Here is a 17193-nt window from a genome sequence, read left to right on the forward strand (position 1 = left end):
AGCAATATGTACTTTAATCTATTATAACGGTTATCTACCTTATTTACTAGATTATTAATATCACTCGTCATAATTGATTAAATATAATTATTTTTTTAGGAAGTTAAGAATATACTTTTTATTAGGAAATAATATCTGAGTATTAAAGTTAAACTTTGACTTCAATAATTTGGATGTGCTATCTTTTTTTTTTTTTTTTTTGGATGTCCTATCCGATTGTAGCACAACTAACATAATTAAACAACTTTAAAGAAAGGTCTCATTAATAGGATACATATAATAATGGTTGAAAGTTAAGACTACTTACCTTAACTACTTGGCTATCAACATGGTTGCGGTGGGGTGGTTTTAATGAGAACTTTCGAGTTTGAACCTTGCATATGAAATAATCATGTTAGGAACAATACCCTTAGAAAGGGCCTACAACGCATAATCCGAATATAATCAAACTTTAATGTGGATATTGAATATAATCATTTTACCAAGAATTTTTTCTTATCCAAGACTTGAAACCGAGATCTCTAGTTAAGAGACGAGGATCCCCATCTACTACACCATATCCTTCCGTGGTGAAAACTCCTGGTTACCACTTCAACAAGGTGCATTGTCTCCTCACCAAATGATTTGTCCCTACTCAACAACAACAACATATCCAAAATAGTGTCATGAGTGGGGTTTGAAGAGGATGAAGTGTACACAGACCTTACCCTACCTTTGTGGTGTAGAGAGGTTGTTTCCGATTGACCCTCGACACTGACCCTTGCTCAACATTTTCTGTATATATGATGCAGCAAAATATGCATGCTTACTAAATGGAATAACATAATAAAAAAGGAGACTGATAATGTAAAATCTAAGAATTACGCAAATTAAATTTGAACCTGTGAGTAAATATTCTCAGGCTTCCCCGGTCTAGTCGACTAAATTTGAATATTATCATCCTAGCAAAGTTTCTACATGATTCTGAAATGAAATGCAGTTCCGCAAGTTCGCGAATTTACACAGAATAAATACATGAAACTACATCCAGACATTACTAGACATGGATAGAAGATTTCTAAGTTTTGTCGTTAGGTACTTCTATCTTTTCCGGGGATTGCCCGAGTCCCAGAATTTAACTCATTTTCCAGTTCATCAAATTCCCAGCCACCAATCTCTTCTGCAGAGAAATCCTGGTTAATGTTTCCAGACTCAGATTCCAATTTCGCCAACTCTGCTTCATACATTTGCTCGGCACTCGTAGCTGCTGGTTTCTTTTCCTCCTTTGCACCAGCTGCAGGGGCTTCTGTTGTCTTCCTCGCAGGACTTGATACATTTTTGTCTGGCATTTTATTGGATGCAGCGTCAGATACCTTCTCTGCTTTGGTAGGAGGTGATTTGTTTTCCTCCTCCGTCCCAGTTTCAGGGGCTTCTGTTGCCTTCTTTGCAGGATCTGATATATTTTCATCAGGAATTTTATGAGATGAAGCATCTCCCTCTTGGGTGGGGACATCCGGGATCTCCATTTCCAGTTCTGGTCTCTCAATAGATTCAAATTCTTCTCGTAATTTTTCAATGTTCTCAAACAGCTCTTTAATCTTTGGATCATCTTTCCTGAGTGAAAAGAGAACATGTGTATCACTAGATGGAGCTTGATATCCAATAAAAGCTACCGGAAACAGAAAAAGCATCAAACAAACCTGGATACTTTCCCGTGTTGAGCATAGAACTGCTCCATCATGTTGTCGACTACACTAAAGGTGGTTATAATCTGCACTACCATGATGAGACATATACCTTAGGAATCAGGCTTGATATTGCAAGACAGTTGGAAGAAAGTAAAAGGGGAGACCAAACCAAACAACTGACATCTGCACTGGGTTCTTTCAACGTTAAACAGTTCGATATCGAAACATAGAAGCAGTAAGGATTAAGTGTTATTTGGAAGGATAAAGAAGGTTTCCAACTCATAAAACGAGGGGAAGGTGAAGATCACCAGCTTCAAGCCTCAGAGATTAGGATGGTACCACAAACATAAATGTCAATTAGAATATAAAGTCTAGCTGCTCGAAACTAGGCAATTAAGGCTCTTGTTATAATATTCAACACTAATCACAAACTAAGGAGCAAGACCTCCACTAAATTTAGGTCTTGGACAGAAAGAGTGGAGGCACATTAAAGCTTGTGACTCAAAAGGAATACCAATTTCATGATGTTCATCAGATTGGTCTTGAGCGGTCAATTTTTACCTTGGCTTCATAGTCCAGGTACTCCAACTCCAGACTTTTCCTAGGGCTCAATGTTTTTGATTCACCAGAGGCCGGACCAGCTTCTTTTGCTGAGCTGCTATGTGAAAACAAAATAAACAATTAAGAATGTGAGCAGAAAAATGTGCAGGCTTATGAATTCAAAGAAAGGCCTTACCCTTCACCTAAACTCTTCAAATTTTCCACATATGTTCTAATACGATCAATTGAAGGCCTCAACTCTTTCTGTGCAAGCAACACATATTAGATAAATAGTTACTTAAAATATTTTCTCAGAAAAAAAGGATGGCATAAAATGCTTTCTCAAACAAGTACCTCGTAAGTAGAGAGAAGTTGCAAGACCAAGTTCACAAAATAATCCTCATGCCTTTCCAATTCAACTCTAGAAGAATACAAGACAGCAACAATTACCAAAAAGAAAAAATACCAAGTTCCAAGTATTACCATTTAGACAAACTATAATATTAGGTGAAGTAAAAGGTTCTTTTCTGAAATTTGGAAGAATGATCATGTGATAAATCCTGTAACATACTTGGCCTCCTTGTCTTTGGTCTCTGTATAGGAGGACTGAAGAACCCAAGCATCCTCCAAAAATTTGATCCATGAACTAACAACGTGTTCTTCCACTCTACATGAGCCAATGGACTTAGATAGCTCGCCTTCCTACGACAATGTAGAGAACTCATGGCCAAATGTAAAGGAGAAGAATAGAGATCTATATCGGATACAACTTTAGAACTGGAGGTAGAAGCTAAGCAAAAGAAGGATTGATTGTCAAAAGTAAATAAAAGACATACTCTAGTTTTTAAATGAGCAACAATCTGATCATTAGCTTCATAGAATTGGTCCCTCTCTTCTCGGGAATTATGAAGGCGTGCACTAGCTGCTGCCAAGGAGATATTGACCTAAAAGAACCCAGTTTAGTCAGGACAGTGACATGGCAAATTAGCACAATTTAAATGGAAAAAATTAGAACTATTTCAAACTCTTTTCAGTTAGTGAAGACTTATCATGGATACCTTCTTTACTATCTCAATTTGACAGGTATAACTGAGAGATAATGGGAAAAATTGTGCGGAAACAGGTAGTGCAAGTCAATAATCATGTAAGTTGTTAGGTAGTAAAGCTGAGTGAAAAATGCATTAAGATTTAACCTCAAAAACTATGTATTTCACTTATCCACATCACTATCACATTGACATTTAGGTTATGCCACCAGAACCTACACATCCAGTGAGTATTTAGTATTTACCACCACCATTTTCAGAGCAAGAAACCTAAAAGTTTTTCTCTTCTTAAACTAACTAAAACATATGCCCTACTATGCTGGAAACACTTAGAAGAGAGCGAAATGTGAAATGTCATCATTATCTTCTATTATCCTTTGTTCCAAAGAGAGATAGAGAGGGATGATTGATAAAGCAGATTATAATAAAAACATAGTTAATGTTTCACCCTGAAATAATATCTTATTATAAAATTGCTTAATAAAATGAAGGGGTTTGAATCAAAATCAGTTTGGCATTGAAGATTCTCGGTGTACCATAAAGAAAACAGTAAAGCTAAAAAAAGGGTAGGAACCATACTTGGTTAACATTTTCTGAGTTCCAAAAGGTTATAAGCTTTCCTTAGATGATAATTTTTCTTGTTGAGACCTTGTCTCTCAGTCATGCCGCCCCATATCATTAAGGCAATTGATGCAATCATACTTGTAAGAATTTTTATTCTTTGATTCGCTCAATGGCATAGCATGAAAAATTATTGCAGAATTAGGGAGAGGCAAAGGTATCATAACACCTTGTCTTCATCTAACATATTAAACCCGTAGATTTGTCTCTGGCCTTCATCAATCTAACTTAAATATAGTGTCTAGCATTCTCCTTTAAAATACAAGCATGAAATTTCACACAACTTGAAGGCCAAGAAAAGCATACCCAATGAAATCCAACAAGTGGGGTCTAGGGAGGGTGGTGTGTACGCAGTCTTACCCCACCTTGTTTGGGCAGAGAGGTTGTTTCCAATAGACCCTCGACTCAAGATACAACTTGAAGTTCATATGACAAAAAGAGATTTTAAAGGTACGCACATATGTTCTGATAACACATCTTAAAAGTCCAACTTGTATGTTTAGTTGTAAACTGTATGAAGGAGGGGCTTCGTTCTATTTTTATAGGTAAAATGATTAAAATACTTAAAAACAAGGTACGGGAGATGACTTCCACCAACTGCTTACCTGCTTCAGCTGAACTTCAATCTCATTCCTTTGTTTCTCAAGAGCTGAGATCTCAGCTGCTAATTCCTGAAAACACAAGCAAAGGAGCCATAACCTCAAAATTTTTAGTCCAGGCAGAAAATCAAACTGGTTTCACTAACTTGTCAAGGTTAATGCGGCAAATACAAGGAAATATTACAAAAAACAATGTTAAAGAAGAACAAAGCACAAGTAGACACAGTGTAAAAGGGTATTTCATCTTCTTATTCTCTTCTTAGAAGTTCTTTATTTATTTTTTTAAACTAAAAGTATTAAGTGTATAACTACAAATCAAAAGCAGCCACATCAGGAAATTTCAACAAATGCACATATGAAGCATTCCAACAACAATGTAATGTCCTATAAGTGCATTACCTTTTCTATTTCACCCACTTCACTGGTCTTGGCAACACGAAATTTTAGTGCCTCCTCTTTCTGAATTCTGCCACAGTAAGAAATGGCAATAGAAAGATTAGATATGTCAATACACATTTAGCAATTTTTCCAATAAGAAGCGCATAAAACACTTGATACGAGTCATCATTGTATAGAAGGAATAAAGTGTTACAATATTACTGATATGAAATCATCAGATATTTCATGCTGATAATCCCTACAAATAAACACATAATTATATAAAACCAACTCAATTGAGATACTTTGATTTGCCACAGAAAACAATACCTATATTAAAGAGAAGCAGTTTCAATTGTCCAACATCCTTTGCACAAGGACCAACAAATTAGATTCATCAGGTCAAGTACAAGTAGCCAGATCAGCTGTCTTATTAACAACTTAAAATTCATGCTACACTGGTAGGTCCAGCTTCTGTGGTTTCTGACAAGCCCAGTAATTTCGATGCTTTTCTCAACACGGGTAGGTCCTGCTTCTCTGAGCCAAACAATCTTTTTTTGGGAAAGAGGCGTAGTAATCTAGTAAGATATGTTTTAAAAAGAATTATCTAGCAAGATATTGGATGAAAACTTCTCAAAAAGCAAAAACTCTTCTTTCAAGCCTTTGTAAGGTGAGTTTCCATCATGAACGCATACAGAACAGAACTACTCACATGAGGGATAATCAAACTCTAAATTCAGTTCCAGCCTCAGAAAAGTAAAATAAGTGTTTTTAACCAAGATGCAGATATTTACAGGATAAATGATGTTATTAGTCATGCTTACTGAAAGTGTTCGTTCCAAATTGTTAAATAAACTTATACAGAACCATGCTAACTTGATATCAATTCCCCAAGCAGAAAACCCAAGTAATTTCACAAAAATGAGGCCATCGCGCTTTATCTATAAATGTATCAGAGATGGTGATACAAAGGTTCTTTTTAGGGGTATAAAGGATCTAAATTGTACTCAAGAATCAAGCACTTTCCATTCACCTCCTATGTACTTGAGGGAGAGTTACCCCTGCAATTATACCACAATGCAATACAAATAAAAGATGAAAAAAGTTTGCGCCAAGGGTGTGGCCTAGTGATCAATGGATTGGGAAGAGAACAATGAGGTCTCAGGTTCAAACCCCAGTGGAGGCAAAAAGTACTCGGGGATTTCTTCTCATATGCCTAAGCCTTGGTGGACAGAGTTGTTTGGTACCTATGCTGATGGGAAGTGTGCACGCAAGCTGGCCAGGACATCACCATCATAACAAATTAAGTAAATAAAAGATGTAAAATTATAAAAGAAACATATATGAGGCCAAGGTCTTGGCCTTGCAAGTGACTCATCAAATAATTTGCAGCTTTGTCAACTTTAAACAAGTCACAGACAGAGATTGAAATGTGCAGTTTTAACCTGTCATCTGAGATCTCCTTTTCAGCTTTGTTGGTGGAGCTAACAAGAGATTCGGATAGGAGTTTCAACTTATCAACCTGCAAATAGTTGAATATTGCTTGAATCTTGTGGAAGATGCAAAACACCTAGTATTTGTGTAGAGGGATGGATATTTGCTAGCCTCATCAATTACACAGGTCTTTTTTTTTTATTTTTTATAAGATCCACTGGTCTTTGTGTTAATAAAATTTAGTTAAAGACAAATTATCAGAAGAATAATGCTTTCAGAGAACTAAAGGAATTGGGACATGCCGACCTTATCCTTTCAAGCATATTGGCACATGAAACAAAGTGAAAAGATTGATTTAACAACTGAAAAGAGCTGTCTTGATATCCACCATACTCTATCCCAACATATAGTAAGGGAAGAAGCGAAGCAGCTATTTCACAAAATGTAGTTGTAGGAGTAGCACAGACTCAGTAGAACACTACGCTCTTCATCAAAAAAGTGTAGAACACTAATCCCCAAAAGGAAAAGAAAAGGAAAGATTCAACGAAACCAGAAACTCATAGTAAGAATTTGAAATATGGTAAACTCCGCCAAGTCGCCAACAATGGCATGCTTTACAAAAAAGTCAATCGTGAGTTTGAGCTTAAAGATATCTAGGTCCATACAATATCGAAGCCAATGAATACTAAATTAGAAAAAAAATTATGTAAGTACTAATCAAGTATTCAAAAGAAAATTTAAGAAGAAATATTTCAAAACATACGGGACGGACAACCCAAGGCATAAAAATATACGCAGGCAGACAATATCATCTTGGGGCAAACACTCCAGAGACTTGAAAACACTAATGCACATCACATATATGATATATCGAGTTTTTGACAGACAACATATGAAGCAGAAAAGAAGTATGATGCACCCCAAGAAGGGAGATCAGGCATTTTGTTTCAGAAAATAAACATGATCAGATTAAACTTAAAGGGATAATATACCTTTTGAGAATGGACTTCCGGAGAGTCCCCGTATTTAAGAGATTTTTTCTTCAGTAGAAGCCCTTCTAATCTGGAGCAGACCCGAATATGAGCAAGTGCTACTTTCAGAGCCTATTGGAAAAATACAATGGTCATTCAACTATGTCATAAATTTCTAATTACAAAAGACAAGTAGGTTGGCCTAATATATGCAGTGCTAGGAAAATTTCATTCATTTTGGTCTCTTATCATGCTAGATTATTGAAAGCCCCTAATGCAACATCCATCTTCAATAAGCTAATTCATAAAATAACAAGGTTTTGAGAATTATATGTTTGTGGTAAGTTTAACACACTTATGTATAAATTATTGTAAGTATAGAAGTCCATTCCTGATGCAATGGAAAATGAATCTCATGCAGTAACCTCATGTATCACTTGCCATGACCAAACACTACAATGAAAAATAAAAACATGTAAGCTTCTCCTTCTAGGTAAGGCCTACAGAAAGATAATAACTCGTCAAGCCTGTCTAGCGAAGTATTCTTCTTCTCTGAAGTGAAACATATGTTACCATCTTAGAACACAGGGTAAGACCACATTGGAAATTCTGAACGACTGATCAGATTTATGATATGGATATAAATGGAGAGGATAGCCTGAATACTCCATGTGTTCCTCTGCTATGGTCTATGAAGAACATTTCCATTTTATAAATGAACCAATTATGTATATCAAATACTAACATATGTAAAACACCACCTTCCCAGATCCATTCCGGTTTTTTCATCCAAGTAACAACATTTTCTTTTATTATTTTGATCACGTAACTGTATTTCATTCATAATGGCCAAAAATCTGTCCGTCTACAATGGGTATACCAAAAAGTAAATGATCTACAAAAAGACGTGATTCTCTACAAACTCCAACAACATGGAACTTTATGGGTGCACCAAAAGAAAATAAGTGACCAGAGACTACTCCTCAACTGAATAAAACTCGACTCTATCCACTCAGAAGCTCTCCTATTTCTCTCTCTCTCTCCAAAGTCCAAACAACCCACATCATCGCAAGAGGAACCACGTTCCATGCCCTACATCTCCTCCTCCGGCTCCTCCAACAAAGACATCAAATCTTTCACAGTTTTTGGCATTGCCCAAGAAATCCTAAACCACTGAACCATGTCCCCACAATAACCTCATGGTAAAATCGCAATGTATGAGAAGATGATTCATGTCCTCACCCACCTCCTTGCACATATAACACCAACCTTCCATTTCTCAGATTTTCCGCTGCCAAATCACCCCTATAGCAGCTAGCCAAGAGAAAAAGCACACCTCCTAGAGAGGAGGTTGCGTTTCTGTGTAACAACATTTTATAAGACTTTCATCGAAATTCATTTAACAATTTAAGGTTAAATCATGATGCGTAATTCATTGATTACTCTAGCTTTAACCACTAAAATCGTTTCTCATTCTACTGCTTATATAACATGTGTTCAAATTCAACTTCTTATTCCCAAGCCAGATTGATTGTGCCTAATAAAATACGGTAGATGAAGCAACAAAAGGAAAAAATATAACACCAATCTGGTTCACCTCTATTGAAGCCGCAGTCTCTTTGGATATTGTTTCATGATCTCCACTTGCGTCCTTTACTGCTTTTATTTCATCAAGTTGTTTATTCAATGTAGAGACTTCGGCATCAATTCTGCAGGTGGAAAGCATTTATTACAACCAAACCAAAAACCTTAGACCGAAAGCAGATATCGATGGCACAATATCAAGGGGTTGAGTGGTAGCTCACTTGCAAGCACCCTCAACTTCAAAAGTAAGGGAAAGGTTCGAACATCACAAGTGGCATCCCCTTCCCCCCACATAACAATAGCATTTTTTTTTTAAATGGCAGAATATCAAACATGTGACCTGTATTTTACCATCATTAATAATTGTTTTAAAATGGTCAAAATGAATTCTTCGCTTGATAAGCAGGTCCTTGAAATGAGCTGTCTTTTACATAAATGGCATGTCTAGGAAAGAATTAGATCATAAACAAATTTAAGATCCCAAAAGTCTCAAATGATTTCTAGATCAGGTTTCAAGGACTGGCTACCCTATACCTACCATATCATAATTTAAAAAAAAAAAAACTGAAAGGCTCCAAAACTTAACACAATAGGGAAATGTCTTTTGATACTATATGAATCCCTTTTTTCACTCTTGGAAGGCTCTACAACTATCATTTCATTTACATAGAAGGAATCAAAGGAAATGAGATAGCTCATGTTCAATTGGGATATAAGATTTAGAAGAAATATGCACGATTGGGAAGTGAATGATCTGGTAGACCTTTTTGCTAGACTACAACATTGTCACATTAATCTCCAGGCAACTGATAAGCTCAAATGGGGACACCAGAAAGGAGTTTATACAGTCAAGGAAGGGTATCAACAGTTGTGCTCTAGAAACCCCGTGATAGCTAACTGGCCCTGGAAACTCATTTGGAGGACCAAGCTACCACCTAAGGTAGGTTTTTTTACTTGGATAGCTTTATATGAGGCATGTCTCACCCAAGACAACATAAAGAAAAGAAAAATCCAATTCCCAAACAGATGCTATATGTGCAAAAAAGAGGCTGAAACCCCCAGACACCTTCTTCTTCATTGTGAGGTGGCCTCAGAATTATGGAGCATGTTTTTTTGTCTCTCTGGCATCAATTGGACCACACCCCTCACTGTTAAGGATGCATATGAGAGTTGGAGTCTATGGAAAGTTGACAAAGCCATCAAGAAGATCTGGATTATGATACCTGCTTGTATTTTTTGGTGTATTTGGTTAGAGAGGAACAAGAGATGTTGTGATGGAGAGTCAACTGCTTTAGGCATTTTGAAGACTAGGTGCACTGAAAATTTGTTTAGTTGGACCAATTTGTATCCTGCTGTTAATGCAGAACAACTTCAGGATTTTACTAACTCATTAGCTCTAGCTTAGATAGTTTGTATAGTTAGCTAGAGATTTTTTTGTAAGCTCAAATGCCATATCTTGTAAATTTGCATCTTCCCGATGCTGTTATTAATACCACTTATCTTATCAAAAAAAGATAGCTCATGTTTAAAAATACATTTCTTTGAAAGGTTGACAGACGTCATGTTTAAATGTATTGTTGTTTCTTTCCCATCCTAAATAAATTAAGTTAGCAGGAGCTTTCCTGTCTCTCGACTTAATAAGATGCACTTACTTATCATAAGATAATAAGATGCAGTTACTCGTCGACTAAAGAAAAAGGAAACTAAGTGCATTTAGCAAAAGCTCTGAAAACAAGAAGGAAATTCCACTTCAAAATAATTAGCTCCAACCCTGGGGTTCACATAAAAAAGATGTCAAAATTTTAGGTGTTATAAGAAGTAATACCTTCCGAGATCCGCATTAATTTTCAACCCTGTGATGGCACTTTCTGCAAACTGCAATAGCTCCTCACGTTTTACCTGTCAATGGATTGAATAGAGAGTCGCCAAAATCAAGACCTTATCAGTTATGGCATATGTTTATTAAAAATGGAAAGATTGTCCCCTTACCAATACTTCGTCTTGGTAGTTTGAGAAAGCTTTGGACAGATCTTGGATGCTGCTGATTATTGCATTGTGAACCGCTTTTCCCCCAGTGAGACAGAGTCTGCATGTGACCAAACACAGTAAAGTTTCAGTCAATAACTGTACCCACTCCCCACATGCCACGCACTGGAAAAACACTTTAATTACATGTTATCAAAATCACATTGCATGCTATGAAAATCATATACTCATGGACATGATAGTAAAAGAACTCACTCAAATAATTCAAGAAGGAGAGAGATTTCCTCTTCGTTTGGCGCTTCAAGAATCTGAATCACAGAAAAGAGTGAACATGAGTGATAAGCAATTTGAGATCCACACGACAAGCAAAGTACATGTGACATGTCCAAGACCAAAAGATATTAGATAACCTGGCGGACAATACATAAAGCACCAACTTTTCTCCAGAGGTACAGTCAGCCAAATACAACATTTTTTATAAATATTGTATAAATAAAACACTCCATAGGTGTTTTTGCTCAAATGAGACAATAATTGTAACATTTCTTGAAAAGATTAAAGCAATCACGAAGATCAAAATTGAGCCAAAGTGAAACAGGAACAATTGTTACAGGAAAAGCCAAAAATAATTGCAACTTCTTTGCCGAAAGCAAGCAGGACTTAGAAACGTAGCATACCATACATATCAATATGCCCTCCAACGCTTTACTATAGAGAAAGACATCGCGAAAGTTCAGTGGCTCACCGCCCATCTCAGAATCGTAATAGAGAACCTATAACATTAAAAATATGGTTTAAGTCAATCTGCATGAAACCAAATATTGTGAATGCAATTTTTGAAGGATGAACGGCAATGGCATCAACAAGCAAAGAAGAGGTATGCAAAAGACAAAAGAACACCAAAATTCCATGATTGTGTTTGCTCCATGTCTAAGTAAAAAAAGTATAAAGAAATGGCCTGTAACTAAAATAAGATAAGAGGGAGACAACAATCTAAATAATCAGATTGTTTATTCTGATATGGTGAACTCCATGCAAAAGAACTCCTATCCAAGAGCCCTACAGTGGCCAATTCCTACTTTTACTCCCTCAGTGACTCAAACTCTCCAATCTCATCATTTGAAGTGGAGGGTATTATCACTGTGCTATCTCTTCCTTGTCCAATCTAAAAATCAGCAATGATTTGAGAGGATTATATTCACAACAAGTAGATAATGCTAACAAAAGGCAAAAAAAATTCTTTCATGCACTGCTCATGAATAGGTAGCAAGAATCCCCACATTAGAAGCAGCAAAACTCATATAAAGCTTGTCACGATAAACGCAGCTCAAAGTAAATCTAATCCCTGATCCACATTTTCTTCTAAAGTTAAATTTTGCACATAATGAAGAGGCTACACTCAAATATTCACTGCTTCACCAGTGACTCACAGGATGATTCCTTATAGTGTGTCTTGATGCTGCAACAGGCAACAGCTAAGTACATGAATCTAGCTGGTGCATGAGGCATACATAATCAAGGGGCATTAATCTGATACTATGCACAAGTTAATTCAATAGGAAGGTAATAGCCATCACAGCAGGATACAGGACAAAGTGAAGTCAGAGGCTGCTTTACTGATTTTAAAACAACAGATAGAGATGAATGAAAGAGCAAAGATCTCAAAGCAGCAAAAGAACCATGATGAAGGAGAATAATAGACACTGAGATCAACATTCAAAAGACAATTCAATACGATGAAACAACAGCAAAGAAAATCAATGAATACAAACTGTTAGAACATTTATCTTTTCACCTCATCTGAATATCTGAGTGGTGAAAAAAGAATCCAAACTGCATGGTGTATAAGACAGTAATCTTAAAGGAAGAAAAAACTAGTTTACTAAGATCGTCTTTCTCTCATGTGCAATTAAAAGACAAAAATAGAGAAATTGTGTCTACGAGGAACAAATTCAATCCTGTTTCATGGTAATAGGAGAAAGATAACAGAGCAACAGCAGCCAAGATCAATCTACTCACCAGTGGTTGTTTTCTTAGTTCCTCGGAAGGATGCTGTTGCTCATTGTTCTTCTCTTTATCTTCAACAGAAACCTCTGACATGTTATCAATTGCTTTAAGTGCAGCTAACCACCTTTTCATTAACTGAACTCTCTCTGGTCCCTTGCAGGAAATAGAAGCTTCTTCCAATCTTTGGACCGTCTGCTTAAAGCTTTTGAAGTTCCTATTCCCCTGTCGTAAACAAACCAATTAGCAATGATTTGTTTACTTCACATAAAGAAATGTAGTGCAATCACAAGGGTTCCTAGACATAGAATGGATAGTTCCTTCAGTTCACAAGATTTTATTAGTTGAGCACTATTTGAGCTCTGTGCTTATATGTGATAGCCGTGTAGCATTTCTTACTTTTTTCCAGCCAAATATTTTTTTTTTAACTCTTTTACAATTGATGTATCAGCAAAGCAAACAAATTATTTAGAGGCATTTGTTTATTTTCTCTGATTGATATTAATACTTGCATTCAGTTATTAGTTTCTGTAGTCTGCTATTGCTGAACTCTGCTGAGGACAAGGCTCGTGCAAACTGTCTCTTCCTTTTTCCTTGTTCTTCTGCAATTCAATTTATCATAAAGCTGATTCTTTTATAAGAAGAATTTACCACCCAGCCCTCTACAATCCCTCTCAATAATCATCAAATCATTTCTCCAAACCAATCCATTCTTCTACAAAATCTATTTCCTTCAAATTTAATTGCTCGACTCCTAAGTCCTAATATAATGGCTAGCAACCAGCACACCATTTCAATTCTCATCAGACCACTTCACCAGCTTCTTCTTCTAATTCTCCTATACAAATGCTGAAATGCACTGTGTAAAAATGCAGCAAATTTTCTCCCCTTCTCCACTTGGACAACTATTAATTACTGATATCACTTAAATGCACTCCTTATTCATCCCTAAGGAAATCGTCTTGTAATTAAGAGTCAACAATTTAAACCACAGCACCAGTTCACTTAAATCGTCTATGTTTTGTACTTGATTCTAGCACATATTTTAGCCCGAATTGCATAAAAACAAATGAAATAAACATTGATTAGTAAGGATATTTGCAATGTGATCCCGTAAGATTTTGACGCCCTCGGAAACTGTTAAAATACAGCAAATTTTCCACAATAAACCACAGCACCAGTTCGTATCCATTTTTGGGAAGAAAAAAAAAAGGAAACTGCACTATGTTTTCTAAATTTGACTCTAGCACAAATTTAAGCTCAAAAATCAGAAAAAAAACTGAAATGAACATTAATTAGCAAGGAGATTTACAATGCGATCCTGTAAAATTTTGGCTCCTTCAGCAACTGCGTGACCAACGGAATCGGCGTAATTTCTGACAGTGCGTGTGAGGTTGCTATTTCCAACCTCCACTGCTTTGTTCATAGCTGATCTTAACCACGACATTTTTGTATTTCTCCAATTTCAAATTAGGGTTTTCCGCAACGCCGATGAAGAAGATGAATGAATGAATGAAGATGTAAAATTGGCGTCAATTCGGCGATTATTATTTATAGTGAATAATATAGAGAGGAAGATCGTGCATGGATGTTGTGCTCTTAACAAAGTTGAGATTTTGTGTGAGAATTGCGTGCGAAGAGCACTATTGTTGACATATTCATGGTCCACCACCATGAAAATACAAACTTTTGTAAATTACACTTAGACCACCTAAGTTTTTCCTTTTCTCTTATTTCATTTGTCGTTTTTAAATCAGGATAAATAAACATTTAAATTTGACCTCATTTTGCAAGTTGGTTTTCATTGATAACTAAACATTATAATTTGTATTGTGTAGACACTCGATGCTACAATGTTAAAGTGATGCATAAATTTTTGAAGGTGCATAGATGATTATTTTGTAAGTTAAAATATTTAATTGATATAATTTAGAAGAGTTAAAATGTTTAGATGTGAATACTCAGAGTTTAAATGTTAATTGAGATTAAATTTAAATGTTTATTTATATATTTTGCCTCTTTTTTTTTGTCTCTTGATTATTAATAAATTTTACTAATGTTTATCTTTTGGTGTTTGTCCTTTAAGTAATTAGTGAATGAAAAATAATTAGATCAATAAACGAAAAAATGACTTTGATACTTTTGAAGTATTTGCTCAAAATAATATAAACTTACGTTGATAACGTGTTATAAAACAAAAACAAATAAAACACTAAAATAACAAGAAAAGGTAAATGAAGAGAAACTAACAAATATAGTATTTTTCTTCATATAACTTACATAAATCCCATAGTTTTAATATGAAATTACAATCTATCCCTCATTAGTTTGTAATTACATTAATCCCTTAAAAAGTAACATAAACCGGACACATAATATGTAGCTCAGATACATTAAAGAGTATCTCAGATACATTATAACATAAATCAGATACATAATATATAGCTTGGATACATAATATGTAGCTCAAATATATTAAATACTGGCTCAGATACATTAATACGTAGCTCAAATACATTGAAAAAATAAGAGATTTTAGATATTTTTAGAAATAGAAGGAAATATTGAAAATAAGAAAAATATAAGAAGTATATTCCAGTAATTTTTCCCTTTTCTTTTCTTAGTAGTAACAATTGGATTATTTCTACCATCTTACTTGGGCATAAGAGCATATNCCCCACACCTATCCAACTATACACACTATCACCCCACTTTCACCTTCTTCTCTCCCATTTTTCTCACCAGCCAACTACACCAACATTCAATCTTTCGTCCAATTTTTTTTTCCAACAAAATAATGTCTAAGAAACCCATTGAAATGCCTCGAAAGAGTCCCAGATTGGGTGAAGGAACTTCTAATGATGATGTTCATGTTTCAAATTTTAATATANCCCCCCCCCCCCCCCCCCCCCCCCCCCCCGCCTAAAATTGTTGAAAATCCGGCGAATATTCAAAATCCGGTGACGGATGGTTCATCTAAGTTGAAAGAGCGACAAAGAGAGAAAAAATGAAGAAAAAAAAGGTCACCCCTGCAAATCAAAAGGGGAAGAAGAGAAAGGGGAAAATTGTTGAAACCCCTTCTGATTCAGATTTTGATTTTGTTACTGAAATCAAAAAGAAAAAAAGAAAAAATAATAAATGTAGAAGTTGGAGCATCTTCAAAACCATCAACAAGAAGAACAACAAAAAGTTAATTTTTTTTAACTTTTGGACAATTTTTTTGTGTTTAAGTATTTGATGATATATAATATCATTTGTTTTTTTTCAGGCAGATACCGTTTACATATGAATTACTGATTGCCTATTACAATTTCAAGATACTATTTTGAAAATATCAGTTTGTTTTCAAACTGTACATTTATTGGATGAAATCTGTATGAAATCTGATTAATATGTGTATGACTACGCTTTAATGTTTTGATCATGAAAATTTTATGAATTGTGATATAATAATGATATACAAATGGTATGAATTGCATTTTAACATTGGTGTGATTGTCTATTAACTGTGTTTATGGTATAAATTATTAAATTGGTATGAAAATGGTATGATTTGTCAAACTACTGATTTTTTCTAAAAAAAAAAATCACATTATGCTTATTTTCTATTCTAAACATGCTTTTGAATGAAACGTGTATGAAATCTGATTAATACGTGTATGTCTATGAGTTTAATATTTTATTGTTGGATACTGTATGAATTGTGATATAATATTGATATACAAATGGTATAAATTGTGTGATTATATGAATTTATCAATTTTTATACATGTTGTTTGGATAAAACATGTATGAAATTTTGATTGATATGTGTATGACACTAACTGAAGTTAGTGTGGGAATGTAACACTAACTGCAATTTGTTTTAAATATATTTATAGTAGGACATCAGTTGAAAACCAAATTAATATTCATGTAAACTTATATTAAATTAAATACTCAAGATACCATAATTACCTTTTATAATTATCACTAATATTTACACTATCTTATGCATTAAGTTGGAATAAATTTTATTTTTAACAGTATGCAATATGTATGATTAATGAATGAACAGTGTAGAAAGAATGAACGGTATATTAAACACTAAGCTTATATTGCACTTCAAACCAATTATGTTTCATATCAAAACAAAACATTAATCTAAACGACAAAATAAAATAAAAATTATATATAGTCTAAACAAATAAACAGTCATTAGTTTTGCATAGGATAATGTTCATGTTTCATGTTGTGACCAACTTAACAACTTCTACTACAAGTAACATTGGACCTTTTGAATTTCACATCAGCAACCCTCTTTCATATATAATTCATTTCATTTGAAAATCAACATAATTCTTTGTTTCATTAAAAAAAAAAA

At 34.8% G+C, this 17193-nt stretch overlaps 1 protein-coding gene across 2 annotated transcripts; it reads right to left on the reverse strand.

Moving 5' to 3' along the window:
* Nucleotides 1–922: 922 nt before the first annotated feature.
* Nucleotides 923–14450, reverse strand: LOC125854628 (sporulation-specific protein 15-like). 2 transcript variants are annotated; one of them, XM_049534215.1, is made up of 18 exons: nucleotides 14143–14450; nucleotides 12846–13055; nucleotides 11504–11599; nucleotides 11082–11134; nucleotides 10830–10926; nucleotides 10666–10739; nucleotides 8854–8965; nucleotides 7278–7388; nucleotides 6297–6373; nucleotides 4873–4939; nucleotides 4480–4545; nucleotides 3044–3151; nucleotides 2779–2909; nucleotides 2562–2628; nucleotides 2404–2471; nucleotides 2229–2322; nucleotides 1680–1750; nucleotides 923–1593 (listed from the first exon to the last, which is right to left on the reverse strand). In XM_049534215.1, the coding sequence occupies exons 1-18, from the start codon at nucleotides 14275–14277 to the stop codon at nucleotides 1071–1073; spliced, it is 2160 nt and encodes a 719-aa protein (XP_049390172.1). In that variant the 5' UTR covers nucleotides 14278–14450; the 3' UTR covers nucleotides 923–1070. The 2 variants fall into 2 exon arrangements, with proteins under 2 accessions (XP_049390172.1, XP_049390171.1); XM_049534214.1 differs by having other exon boundaries at nucleotides 2229–2325.
* Nucleotides 14451–17193: the final 2743 nt, after the last annotated feature.

The sequence above is a fragment of the Solanum stenotomum genome, chromosome 2 (assembly GCF_019186545.1).
Source record: "Solanum stenotomum isolate F172 chromosome 2, ASM1918654v1, whole genome shotgun sequence".
Classification (NCBI taxonomy): domain Eukaryota; kingdom Viridiplantae; phylum Streptophyta; class Magnoliopsida; order Solanales; family Solanaceae; genus Solanum; species Solanum stenotomum.